At 48.2% G+C, this 13,803-nt stretch overlaps 1 protein-coding gene across 1 annotated transcript in view; it reads right to left on the minus strand.

The window, feature by feature from the left end:
* The window catches only part of Ikbkb (inhibitor of kappa light polypeptide gene enhancer in B-cells, kinase beta), a 46,683-nt gene extending 33,193 nt beyond the window's left edge, over positions 1–13,490 (minus strand). The window contains exons 1-4 of the mRNA XM_005410510.1: positions 13,397–13,490; positions 12,966–13,087; positions 3,060–3,154; positions 1,742–1,859 (exon numbers count right to left, since the gene is read on the minus strand). Coding sequence (XP_005410567.1) covers positions 1,742–1,859; positions 3,060–3,154; positions 12,966–13,070 — 318 coding nt within the window. The 5' untranslated portion in view covers positions 13,071–13,087; positions 13,397–13,490. The remainder of the gene's footprint in view (positions 1–1,741; positions 1,860–3,059; positions 3,155–12,965; positions 13,088–13,396) is intronic.
* Positions 13,491–13,803: the final 313 nt, after the last annotated feature.

The following is a 13,803-nucleotide window of genomic DNA, read 5'->3' on the forward strand; positions in this document are numbered from 1 at the left end:
GAGTTCAACATCTGCAGCACACATAGGATTACAGGCAGGGCCAGAAGTGGAAGCCAAGACCTCCTGATGCACATCCAACATTTAGCCCTTGGCCTGCTAGGCTGCTCCATTTGCTGAGGGGCTCAGCATGCTGCTTCAAGTTGGCCTTGAATAGAGACAGCAGAAAAAGTTACTTCCCAACTGAGGCTCAAGGCCGTGGGTTAATATTTACATTCCTTAACATTTAAGGGTCTGTTTATCTATGTAGCACTCATTTGGGGTTTTTTGAGAATGGGTCTTGCTATGCAAGCCATCCTTCCTCCTGCCAGACTTAACTCTTTAAGTCAGTTCTGACCTTGGCATTTGCTTATGTGTGGCCCAAGAGTGTCTCTGTGCCCACAGGTACAGATTTTTAGATGAGGGAGACAGGCTGCCTCACTTAGGGAGCAGAGGGCATATGGTTCACAGCACCCACCCTGGCACTGCACTTTAAGATCAGGCCCCTAGGGTGCTCCCTCCCCGAGCTTCCTTCAGATCTGCCTGCAGCCCACATCAGGCATTGTCATCATCTTTGCCCTTGGCTCACTCGCTCTTTGCTGTCTAGCAGCAAGTCACCACACGATTACACCATGGCTTTATCTCCACACAACCGCAGCCAGTGACGGATGAATGCCACAAGGTCAGGAAAACATAGAAAGAACTGTCAAGTTCTCCATTTCTCATCGGTTATCAGTGCTGCTCTTGGGTCATGCCAATGACTGTGTTCATATCCTGCCTGATGCTACACCTTTCCGGGGACATGCCCACGACCCACTATGGGACAGTCACTCATGCAGACAGACCCTTGTGGAAATTTCCAGTTTGTAAGGTAAGAGTAGTGAGAAAAGTACACAGTGTGCCTGGGAACTGCCACACTCAGATGGAACAAAAGCCTGGGCACCTGCCACCCTGACTCTCACAAGTCACAGACTTTCTGGAAGGAAGAGCTGAGAAGAACTGTGCTAACAGCAGATTAAAAAGAAAAATCGAAACATTCTCTTTTCCTGCTGTTACACTGATGCAGCCAATGTCACAGACCTAAGTTCTGCTGGGCTCTATGAGGCCCAGCAACAGTCATACTCCTGGGCCCTGGTGCCTGACAATAATATAAGAATCCTATCGTGTACCAAGATCACCAGCTGCCACCAATTGTGATGCTATGTGAAAGCAGGTTGTCGAGAACATCTTGGAGGTGGCAGAGGGAACGGTCCCTGAGGTCAACCTCTGGCCTCTCAGAGGAGGTGATATGAGGCAGGAGAAGGCAGAGCCCCAGGTGAGTCAGAGGTGGGTCCGAACCACAGCCTGGTTCCTGGGTGACTAAGTCAGCCCCCTTCCTGCTATGCTGTCTCACACCTGGAAAAAGCCTTTCCTTGTAAGGACAGCAGGGAAGCCAACCCCAAAAGCCCAAGGTTCCCCTGACAGCTAAAGGAAGAGAAGTGCTGGAACTCATCCAGTCTCTCCTTATGGCTCAGCTCAGATGATGGGTTTTTCCCCGTCATTTTAGTGATCATGGTGCAGGATGTACAGAGTCCTTCCCTGGCTTCCGCATCAAAGCATGTGATTCATGGGCCGGGGGGTGGGAGGCGTGTGAGAAGGCCCAGTCTGCTGCAGTCACTGTGGCTCCCAGAGCTTGTTGGTGATAACATTGGTGAAAAGATCCCCTTTCCTCCATTCCCGGTATCCTAGTCCTGCCCAGATGGGCCGAGTACCACTGAAAGTTTACCTTCCGGAGGTCTCCTCCTTGGCAGTACTCCATGGCCAACAGGGGCAAGTCATTGGGTGCCAAGTTCTGCATACCCTCGGGGACATCCCGGGCAGCCACCACATTGGGGTGGTTCAGCCTGGGAAGAAGGAGAAACCAGTGAGGGCAGAATCCGGGCTTCAGCATGAACTTATTTCTCCTCCATGTCCCAGCCAAGCTAACCTTCTCGCCCAGGCCTGGGAACAGGAGGGCCCTTGAGAATACAGAGGAAGGCAGGGCCCACAGCCAGGTGACTGACTTCCCTTTGCACCTAAGTGAGTAGCAGCTACCTGCTTTATTTCCAGCACCCTGAACTCAAGCACCCTGTCGCTGCACCTGTGTCATTTAATGGTGCCCATCTCAAGTCTTCAGTGTTCTGCAAAACTGTTTCTAAAAGCAGAGAAAACACAGGGTCTTCTAAGCTCATGTGGCTCAGAGTGGACACCGTGTGCTGGTGCCTGCTCTTTGGATGAGGCCAGCAGAGGGAGTACCTGCTTGCTGTCTTACTGGCTGCAAGCTGGGAAGACAGCATCTACCTTGCAAGTGACAGACCTGTCTCCACTCTATTAGCAATGGATACTAGCAGGAAGCTGACAGGAGAGTCAGATACCACCCCAGAATTGGAAATATAGGGGAAGGATTGTTCCGGTGATGAAGGAAAATTCACACTACGATTATTTATTTATTTTTGAGATGGGGCCTTGCTATGTTCCTCAGGACTGGCCTTGTATTCCTGGGCCCAAGTGATCTTCCCACCTCAGCTTCCCAAGTAGCTGGGTCTTCAGGTGGGTGTCGTTGCACTTACATATAATAACTACTTTAAATTATTTACTACAAAAAATGAACATGACTAAGATCCAGTAACATCTTTAAATGTCACTCTGTCAGGAGTCTCTAAAAGGGGAGAGCCATCTGTCATGGCTGCAATCTAAAATATCCCCCAAAAGTCTCATGTGATCAGAAGTGGGGACTGGTCAGAAGGGGCAGGTCACCAGGGGTATGACTTGGAAGGGTGTATTTTTGTTTCTGGCTCCTTCCTCTACTCTCTGCTGCCATGTCTTTCCTCCATGCCATTTCTGCCTTCAGTCAGCTTAGTTTCAGTGGACTGAACCCACTGAAACTGTGAGCCAAAATAAACCTCTCCTCGTTTAATTTGCAGGCATCAGGTATTTTGTCCCACTGATGGGAAAGCTAACACCATATATCTGCACAGCCTGGCTGGGGTCCCAGTGGTATAGATCTCATTTCAATGTCCCCAGGCCCCTGCAGTGACTCTGGCAGCTCTGTGCCCAGGACTCACCTTCTCATGATCTGGATCTCCAGGCACCAGCGCTCCCGGTTTCGTGGGCTGAGCTCCTGCCGGCACTGCTTGATGGCAATCTGCTCACCTGTTTCCTATAGGAAGAGGACTAGCAGAATGTACTGAGCACATGATCACCTCTTGTGGCTGAAAGGGGTCACAGGTCTCCCTGAAAGCCCTGGGGTACTGACCCCTGGAGTCCGGAGTATCTCTACCACATGCCTCTCACTCTACCCTTCTCCCGCCCACTTTCTACCCACCTAGAGTCTACAAAGCCTGCTCTGTCCCTGTCTCCTCCATGAAACCTCTGCTGTCTATGCCTGTCCATGGAGGTTTCTATTTCTCTAAGCCCCACCTCACTCTGTATTAGGTTAAACCATATGACATTGCTAATATTTGGCCACTGTTTTTTTTTTCAGTACTGGGGATTGAATCCAGAGCCTTCACACTGACCTGCATTCCCAGCCTTTTTTAAATTTTTTACTGTGACATGAAGTCTTGCTAACTCACTAGCTGCCCAGGCTGGCAACTTGAGATCCTCCTGCATCACCCTCCCATGGTGCTGGGATTACAGGCATGTGCTACTATGCCTGGCTGGCCATGAACTGGCCATTTTGACCTATAAAGATGGTACTTCCATATAGCTTAACCCAATGTCACACTGAGCAACTTCAGTGTTTCATGTAAGAGTTTTGTCTCTAGAGGAAATACAAGTTAACAGAGTAGACAGGATGCAGGCCAGCTCAGATTCCAACTCTGTCTGCTACCGGCTATAGGACTTTGGCAAACCATGTGGTTTATCTCTGACTTATCTTCCCTAGAAAAAGGTAAAAATGCCAGCCATCTGCCAGGCTGCTATAGAGATGAGCACTGGCAGTGTCCAGCCTTTAGTAGGTGTTGGATGACCCTGATGTAAGGTCTCCCATGTCACAATGCAGGTATCCTGCCCTTAGAATCCTCTGGAGCCTGGCTCCCACCTGTCTTCCCAGCCACTCTCCCACAGCTCATGCCTGTGACACTGTATCCAGATCAGACCATCTGTCCCAGTCATGCAGCACAGGACCTTGTCTCCTTTCTGTTCCTGCAAGAGGTGGTTCCTTCAGTGCACTCATACTAGTTAGTTCTTCTCTATGGGGAGAGATTTCCTTTTTTTTTCTTTCTGAAATTATAGACATGTCCATCTCCATAGGCTTTGGCCTCTACACCAGGAAGCAGCACATCCTTCACTGTGGTTTCTTGAAGGATGAGAAGGGAGTCAAATTTTCTATGGCTAATTAGCTGAGTAACTGGTTCCTGAAGATTACTGCCTTTCTCTCTGTCGGGGCACAACGAAGCCAAGGGGAACCCTAGGACAGGTGGGAGGCTGAGGCTGTGTGTTGATGTCAACGTAGTGAACGCCTCTGGCTCAAGTACTCCAGCCATCACCACTAAGCCATTGCTCTCTCCTTTGGCCCATGGGTTTCTCCAGGATGGCTGAGGGACACCAGTGTCCCTAGCCATAGCTGATCCAAGCACCACTAAGCAAGCTGACTTGTATCACTGTCTCTGGAGCCCTGCACGAAGTGTGACTTGGGGATGCACCACTGCCAACTGGATGGCAAGGTGACTACCAAAAGTCTACAGATTTCACACTTTATGATACTCTCACCTTCACACAGTTCTCCATGTCAGTCTACAAAAGACAAACAAATGCACCTTCAAAATCAGCCACATTTGACATGAGTAATACTGTCTGCCCCTTTGGAAGATGTCCTGTCAGACCACCTTCCCAGTTTTCTCATTTTATGAAATGTGGGACTTCAACAGACATGCAGAGGATGGGCGAGACCTCGCAATGCACACAGCTACAGCAGTCAAAGTGCACCACAGTCTCCTGTTAACATGTTTTTAACAGCTATAATGATGTTAATTCATGCAACATATAATTAATACATTGAAAATATACAATTCAATGGTTTGGGCGATACTCAGAGTTGTGCAACCAAAACCACAACCAATATTAAAACATGTCCACTGTCCTGCAAAGAACCCCATTCCCATTAGCAGTCACTTCATTTTCCTAAGCTCTTCTAGCCCTCTGCAGCCACTCATCTATGGCCACCTTAGGACTCTGAGGTTTTAAACCAAGACACTGGAAAATCTGCACTTATCTAGCTTCAACACAAGGTGTATTAGTCTTCTGTTGCTGCTACAGCAAATCACCACAATCTCATGCCTTAAACAGTACAACTTTATCCCTACAGCAGAATCTGACATTGAGCACAGCGGCTTGCTTTCTGGAGGCTGCAGGGGAGAATCTGCTTCCTTGCCTTCTGCAGCCCACAGGCTGTTCATGTTCGAGGCTGTTTATGTTCCAGGGTTCATGGCTCTCTACCTATCCTCAAATCCAGAAACAGCCAGTCGTGTCTTTCTCATCTTGTTTCACTCTAATACCTCCTCTCCTACCTCCCCCTTCTACTTCTAAGGGCCCTGTCACTGTACCAGGCCCACCAGAAGATCAAGACAATCTCTCTAAGACCAAATCATTAACAACTTGAGTCTGCAACCTTGATTCCCGTTTACCATGCAGCCTCTCATTTTCACAGGTTCAGGGAATTCCCAGATTAGGACAAGGAAATCTTTGCGGGGAGCTATTACTCTGTCTACCACAAATAACAATACATCTTCATAACACATGACAGATAATCAGACTCAAAATGTGGGTATAAATGATTTAGGAAATCTGTCAGGCTACACAATGGTAACTGTAGTCTTTTGTCCAACACAAATATTGGATTTAACACACAGCTGTCACTGGTCCCACCCAGAAACCAGGAGTAGATTTTTGTATAGAAAATTGATACTGAAGACTGATGATTTGACACTGGCCTTAAATCTTCAGACTCAAACTAAAAACAATAAATCTAACAATATGGACACTGAACAAACCTTTGAACAATTGAGCAGAGACCAAGACTAACTTTTGTCCTGTGAGGACTTCAGCACAGTCTTACAACCGCAGGAGAACCCTGATTTCCTAGACCTGGAGATGGCTGAGATAGAGATGTACAAATTTTCCTCAAAATACTCCCACACCTACTTCTTCCATGAATAATATTTCATTTGAGACAGAAGGACTTCTTACTAAAAATATACCTGCTCCTGAAAGCAAAATTCAACTGACTGGTACAAAAATAGCCTGAGAATACTGGATGCAAGCCTTGGGGAGTTTGCTCATCACCGGCAGAGAAGCTCAAACAGTAATGGATGACTTACTTTATGTTGTTGCGAACCCCCGGGGAGTACTAGCTCAGTTCTGTGGAAACCCAAAGTTGGCCTGCACCACCGCAGTACCTAGCTTTCTAGTAAGCAGACTGCTCTGGTAGGGCAAAATTTAAAATTGGTATGTATTTTGAGATAACAGGGAAGGGAGACAACAGTATTTATCTATACAAGTGCAGCTGAATTTGAAGGTCCTAATGTTTGTACTTCTTTGCTTTTTATACAAGAAAATAAAACACTTGTATATACATGTGTTTTATAAGGTATAAAACAGGCAGGGAGTGAGGGGACACACACTTCAGACTTCCCATGGCTCCCAAGAGGTGTTTCAGCAGAGGTGATCAAAATGCAGTGTGCCTGGAAAACAAAAGGCTGACCCAGTTCCCAAACTTCATTTCTTAATAGGCCAGAGAAACACGCAGGAGGCTAAGAGCTACACCTAGACCCTTATCCCATACAACCATCCACACAGGCCACAGTGGTACAAGGAGCAATTAGTAATAACCTCCTCACTCCCCCTCAGACTCTGGGTGTTTAAGAAAGAAGGTGCAAAGCTGGGCTCCAAAAGATTTGGGGATGAAGCCCAACTGGGAAGGCTGGCTGCAGTGCCCTCCCTTTCTCGACAAGGGATGAAAACATTTTCCCTCAGCATTGCCTAGTCATTCTAAGAGAGGTGTGACTTCAACCCTCCTCCCTATGGTGCAGGCACCCAGTGGGCCCAAAGGCCTCCAATCTCACCTATAGGAACCAGGAGCATGGCTCTGAGAGAAAGGTATGACTCCTTCCTCCTTTGCATGGCAAATGTGTGGTTTGCGGGACACTACTTAGGCTTTGGGTTCAGCCATAATGGAAATGACTCTACTTTTCCAATGATGCCAATTAAAATGAATCATGGTCTCTGACTCATAGTGAGCCTTGGATAAACTACAGCACTATCACTTCTTTTTTCTGGCCCAATGTAAATGTTGTTCTAACCAGCTGACTTGTCTTTTCTTTTTCCTGTCTGGTTATCTAAACTCCTTTCAAGATCCTGCTGAAGTCCCATTTTGCCTCTGAGCATTCAAAAGAGAGACCATGGAATAAATGGCACTCCATGCTCTCTATAAGAGATAACTGATTATCACTGCCATACAATTTAGTGCCTACATCTAGACTTACTCAGTGTATTTCCACACATTCATTTCATCACCTCAGTTAGAAGGCAAGTATGTGAAGGACAGTCTTCTCTTTTTTCCTCTGTATCTCATACAGAGTTCAGGCTCATGCCTAATAAATTATTAGTAAACCAGGCTGGTAGTGCATACCTGTAGTCCCAGCACTCTGGGAGGCTGAGGTAGGCAGATTACAAATTTGGACTCAGCCTGGGCAACTTAACAACTTACAAAAGCCCCATCTCAAAATAAAAAGTAAAAAATGGTGGGAAATATAGCTTAATACGAAGAGGTGCAATCTCCACGATTGGAAAAGAGCTCACAGTGAAGTGACATGAGATACTGGATGAGATCTAAACGTTAAAACACACAGATAAGCAGAAGTGCGTTTATATCCAGGAAAAGTCAGTACTGCTTCACAGGAAAGACAACTGACAACACCTTGCCTTGTAACAGCAGGTGCATTCATTACCTCCTTCATTTTCAGCGTGACCCCAACCTCCAGGTAGCACTTCTTGGCCACTATCAAGTGCATGGAGACAGACACCTCAAGGCATCCTGGGAGGCCTCTAGACACTTCCAGAGAGGAGCTGCCCCATGTCCTGCTGGTCGGGTTGGGGATCCAGATCGGAGAGGATCAGTATCTTAGAACCTCATAATATATATGGGAAATTGTGACTCAAAGTTAAGAATGTGGCAAGTGGCAGAATAGGGATCTAAACCAAGGTTTAGGATGGTGAGCCATGCCCTTTACTTCTAAAAGTTGCTGCAGGCTGCACTTATCTCTTTTCTTCTTCTTTCATGTATAACAAGGGTTTACTGAAAACATCACCTTGTCTATGTCAAGGAATAGTCTGTGCTGAGGCTTGGGCTGGGGATTTAAGGGTTTATAGACCAAGGAGGGATTGTCATGGCCCACGCTGTGGAGAATCTGGGAAACCAGGGAAAACGGAGCTGTGGTCAGTTGTTATACCACCCTTATCCAAACTGCTTGGGACCCAGTATTTCAGATTTGGGATTTTTTTTTTTCCCCCCCCAGGTTTTGGGATATTTGCATATGCATGATGAGGTATCTTAGAACAGGATCCAGAGCTAAGCACTCAATTCATTTTTGCTTCACAACACCTTACACATGTAGCCTGACAGTGATTTTATACATATTTACAGTGCATCTGCATTCTGACTGTGAAACGTCAGGAGGCCAGGTATGGAACAGTCCACTTGGGGTACCATTTCCTCAAGCTGTTCTGAATTCTGGAGCATTTCTGGATTAAGAATGCACAATCTGTACTCATTCTGGAGTTCTCTGTTTAACAAAGAAGATTTTTTTATCTTGCCTTCCAAAGGGTTTTTCTGTCAGTATTTCAAAATGATTTAGAATGACTGCAGAGAACAAAGGAGTACCTACAAAACACAGGGAATGTTCTGGAAGGAACAGGGGGGAGGGTCCCCTAACCTTGGTCCCTCAGCTGGAGAAGTCACAGGGGAGAATCTAGGACTTGAGAAGTTGCAAATTCTAACTTCAGTTTCATTTACTAGCCTCACATTCCATAATCTCCCTGAGCCTATTTCCTCAGTTATAAAATGGGAACAGACAATACTTCCTTTGAGAACTATTTTGAGGGCTGGGATATACCTCAGAGGCACAAGCACCTGCCTGGTAAGCGCAAGGTCCTGAGTTCAATCTCCGGTACACACACAAAAAAAAAAAAACAACGAGAGAGAATTACTATGAAAATTGGACATAAAGCACATAAGAGATGCATCTTCCCAGCAACAGCTTAGTAGTGTGCTTACCTGGCATGCATGGGGCTATGGGTTCAATTCTCAGCAGTGGATGATAAAACCACGTAAGATACTTAGCCCAATGCTGGTATAGAGTAGGTTCTCAATAATGATGAGTCTGAATGTCAGGCCCCACTTTTCTGACTGATGGTACCAATGCTTAGGCTCTCCGAAGTAATTTCTCCTTTGAGAACTAGAAATCTCTCACTTGGCAGATGAGACAAAGCACAAGGTATATGTGTGTTAAGCATGCACTTACGTGTTTGCATATGCACTTACTCTTGACCAGGTAACCAATACCTTCTCTGCATCCAAGAGGCTCTGCACAGATGCTCTGCCTTCTGCTCACCTTCTGATCTTGGATGCTAACTAAAGACTTCCCCAACCCCAAGTCAGCCCTCAGGGCTTCCCAAATGGAGGAACAACCCACAGCCAAGTGCAGGAGGGCAGAGAGTGTCCTGGACTGAGCAGATTCATCAGCAAGCACCACTAAATATCTGCCCACATTCCACACCTCCCTTTCCTCCCCTTCCTAGCTTCTACCTACCACCCAGACCTGTGCATTTTACCTGAAAGTGTCTCTAAGTCTACCTACTTCTCCCCATCTCCACGACTTCTCTCACAGCTTCGTAACTGTCTTTCCACATTCTTGGGCAGCACTGGTGATGCCTAAAAGCAGCCCTGAGAGCCGACTATTCAATAGGAGTTTCGTGAAAACAGGTGGTTCAACTGTTGGTGTCCTGGAATTGTCACTGGTGAGAATAAGTTACTCTGTGGAAATGGTCAGCACTGAAATTCAGGGCAGTTTTTTAGAAGCGTACAAAAATTTTCCAAGGCCACACCCAGTGCCTGGGTCCCTTCTAATCCATCCCTGCAGTAAGAACAAACTTCTCTTCAATACCTCCAAACCTCCTCCACCTCTCTGCCTACAGACCAAAGGAAAACTCCCTCAGCTGGACGTGGCCCAGGTTCTGCAGGCATGAGCAGAATTTATCCAATACATCGAGGAGAGGCAGGTCTGTTCACACCGGACACACAAGAAAGGCAATGCTGGACAGAGGCAGGGTACTGTCAATGACTCCCAGCAGGGTGACTCTTGCCTTCTGTCTTGAGCCACCTGGCTCCTCAGGCTCCCTCCAGTCCCACCAGCCCTTCAATCCTGCCCACTGCAGTGCTACTTTCTTGGGGATGCTGCTCCACCTCAGAATAAGATCTCACTGCATCAGGTCCGCTCCTCAGTTACACTTATAAGCGGAGTGTTCTTTTATAATTAGCTGATTAACAGTTTTGATAAATACTTATGGATGAACTGTGTGATTGATTTTATGCACCTAACAACATATATAAAATCTCTGCTATAGAGGAATCAAAGAAACCCAAAGTCCAATGCAGCCCTGGCTCACAGGAACCAAGAGACCTGATGGGATGCTCCTCCTACCCACAGCCAACAAGATGGTCACCAAGAGACACCAAACAAGCCAAGCCGAGTTCAAAAGACGACCACATTCTCAGGGGAGGGTCTATGGAGGGACTAGGAGGAGGTAGCCTAGGTCCTGGAGGCATGGGCAGAATTTATCCAACACACTGACGAGAGGGAGGCCTGTCCACATCAGGACCCATAAAAAGGCAATGCTGGACCAAGGCAGGGTACTGACAAGATAAGGATGGGCCTCAAAAGACAGGGGTCCAGCTTTTGGCTTTTCAAAAATAAAGAACAAATTAAAGTTTCAGAAAAGAGAAAGAACTGAGAAGCAGTAATTCTAGGGACTAATCTACATATACATACATGTCCCTACCTATAAAACCAAACATAAAAATACATGTCCCTACCTATAAAGCCAAACACAAATTCCATCTGCCTATCTCCTTTCAAGCCCAGAGGCCACTCTGAGCTAGAGATAGGAGACACAGGGAACACATGGACACAATCTTTTTAAAGGAAACCAGCGTGTCTCTGGCTGACTTTCAGAACCACTAAACACTAGGTTTATGTGGGGCCACAGATGGAGCTGGCCCTTCTGTTTTAATGTTGGTCCTGGCTCTCCTCTGACCAGGACAAACTTCAGGCAGTTAGGTTTCCTAAGGCCTTCTCAGCCACAAGGTGTGTTGAAATCCCAGTTTCCAAGCTGGGCATGTGAATGTTACCACCCATGGAGCCATATGCAACCACCCAGCTCCGGTCCTCATACTTCTCCAGGGATCCCAGCATATACTCACAGCTGACAGTCTCAAGCACGGCCCCAGGTCCCTTCCAACGAAATGACATGGGAGGTGACTGGAATGACCATGTCTGTGGCATTCTCTGCTGCTCCCAGGCAATAGCCAGGAGTCTGCCAGCACCTCAGGACATGAAGGTGCTCAACAGCCCTTGACTAAAACCAGCGCTTCCTTCAAGGATTTGAATTGCTGGATCTGAATTTCAGGTCAGGAACTTATTAATTTTTGCTGTTTGATCACTGAGGGTTTCCTAGAGCAACAGTCTCCAAATTGGGTATGTGTTTTCCAGGTAGTATCCCAGGCCAGAATCCAAAGTAATAAAATAGAAGTAAGTTTCCATGCAACACTCTCCCCGAATCATTCATCATGGGCCACGCACATGCCACACCTGGTACTCGAGGCAACCAGAGGAAAGGAGGAGTCCCACAGCAGGAGGACGGAGCTGCCAAAGGTTACATGCCCTTCATAGGTGGGATTATAGATCAGATCGTGCAATTTTGGGAAAATAACTTGCATTATGAACTACTATCTTAAAGAGATTCCTGCAGAGGATTTCAGACCTTCTAATGCCTGTACAAACCAAATATGGGAGAACAGACACCTCTGAGAAAGTCACCTCAGACACAGAAGGACCAAACACAGGAAGCTTCTAATTAGGTCCAAAAAGAACTTGTTCCAAATCATTCAAAATTATAGAAATTAGCTACAGTGTGAATTTTCACACCCCCCCCTCACCTACAGTACTGGGGACTGAACCCCAGGCCTTCTCACTAAACTACATTCTTTTATGTTTTTTCAAGACAAGCTCTAGCTAAGTTGCCTGGGCTGGGCTCCAGCTTGGGATCCTCCTGCCTCAGCCTTCTGAATAGCTGGAATTAGAGATGGATACACACAGCCATCCATTCTCTTTAAAAAACAGATCATTCTTTTTTTCACGAGGATCTGTGTATTTTGTGCTGTACAGTACAAGCAATACTGGGAGGGATCTTAATGAGCAGGTATTTAAAATATTTTAAGTAAGTACATTTAAAAGTGTTTTGTAAAATATTTCATTATTCTCATCCTAAATTTTTCTCTTTGTAGGCTTTATAACATGTATCAATATACAATGTATTCGTCCATGATCCTTTTTTTTGAGACAGGGTCTTGCTCTGTAGTTTAGACTGGCCTTGAGTTCACTACGCAGCCTATACTGGTCTTGAACTCACAGTGCTCCCTCCTGTCTCAGCCTCCCGAGCGCTGGGATGACAGGTGTGCGCCCACCACTCCCTGCTGGTGCAGGTTCTTCCGAGTAAGCAAAAACCTAAGATCTAAAATATGTAATAGGGACGGGACATTTTCTTTTTTTCTATTTCGGCGCCATACTTCGAAAAGCTTCGAGTCAGCTTAGCCAGCCTGAGGTCCTCTCCCAGTTCCCTTTCGGAAGCACTCCCATCCACTCAGAGTGCAGGGCCGAGGCCCGGGGCCTGACCCCCGCCCGCACGGCGCCTACCTGGTTATGCCAGCGCATGACGTTTCCAAAGCCCCCCGTCCCCAGCCGCTCTTTCATTTCCCAGGACCCGCAGGTCTGCGTTGGCAGCGAAGGTGACCAGCTCATGCTGCCGCCTCCCGACTCTGCGAGCAAGCGGGGTGGGGGGAAGAGGTTAACAGAAACCACCCAGCCCAGCGGGCGGCCTCGGAGCCGTCGCCCCCGCGGGAGGCAGCAGCCCCTCAGCCAGCTCTCGGGGCGAACTCCCCTCGCCGCCGTACGCAGCCGCCCCGGAAGGGCCCCGGCTCGCCACCCGGCCCCGCGTGCGCGCAGGATGCAGTGTCCCGGCCGCCCACAGCCCCTGCAAGACACGCCCGAGCCCGGAACCCCACTTTCGCCGCCCCCAGCTCTCGCACGCCGCCCAGCGAGAGGGCGCGGGGCGCGGCTGGACTCACCTCACCGTCAGGGGCGAGGGGGCGGGACGGGCGCTCAGCGACACCCGGACCCCAGAGTGGGCGCGCGGCCCGGCCTCCTCCTCAGCGCTTCCGGGTATGACGTCACTGGCACGTGACCAATCCTTAAAGGGGCCTCCTTCGGCGCGGGCAACGCGAGGTTCCGCCCGGGCCGGAGGGCCTGCGTGGGGATGCGGGTGGGAGTCGGAGACACCGCCCTAGAAGACGGCCCTAGAGTGGGCCCCTCGGGCTTGACGACCCCAGCCCGCGGGGCAGGCGGGACTCGGCCTGGAGATTTCCTGCTACCGGAGCTAGGACGCGGAATTCCCCGTGCCGAGTGGGGAGGTGTGATGGGGTGTGTCACCAGGGGCCGTGCGAGGGCCGGAGGCCTCTAGTCAGGCCACGCTGGG

The sequence above is a fragment of the Chinchilla lanigera genome, unplaced genomic scaffold (genome assembly GCF_000276665.1).
Source record: "Chinchilla lanigera isolate Chin_1 unplaced genomic scaffold, ChiLan1.0 scaffold00135, whole genome shotgun sequence".
Lineage (NCBI taxonomy): Eukaryota > Metazoa > Chordata > Mammalia > Rodentia > Chinchillidae > Chinchilla > Chinchilla lanigera.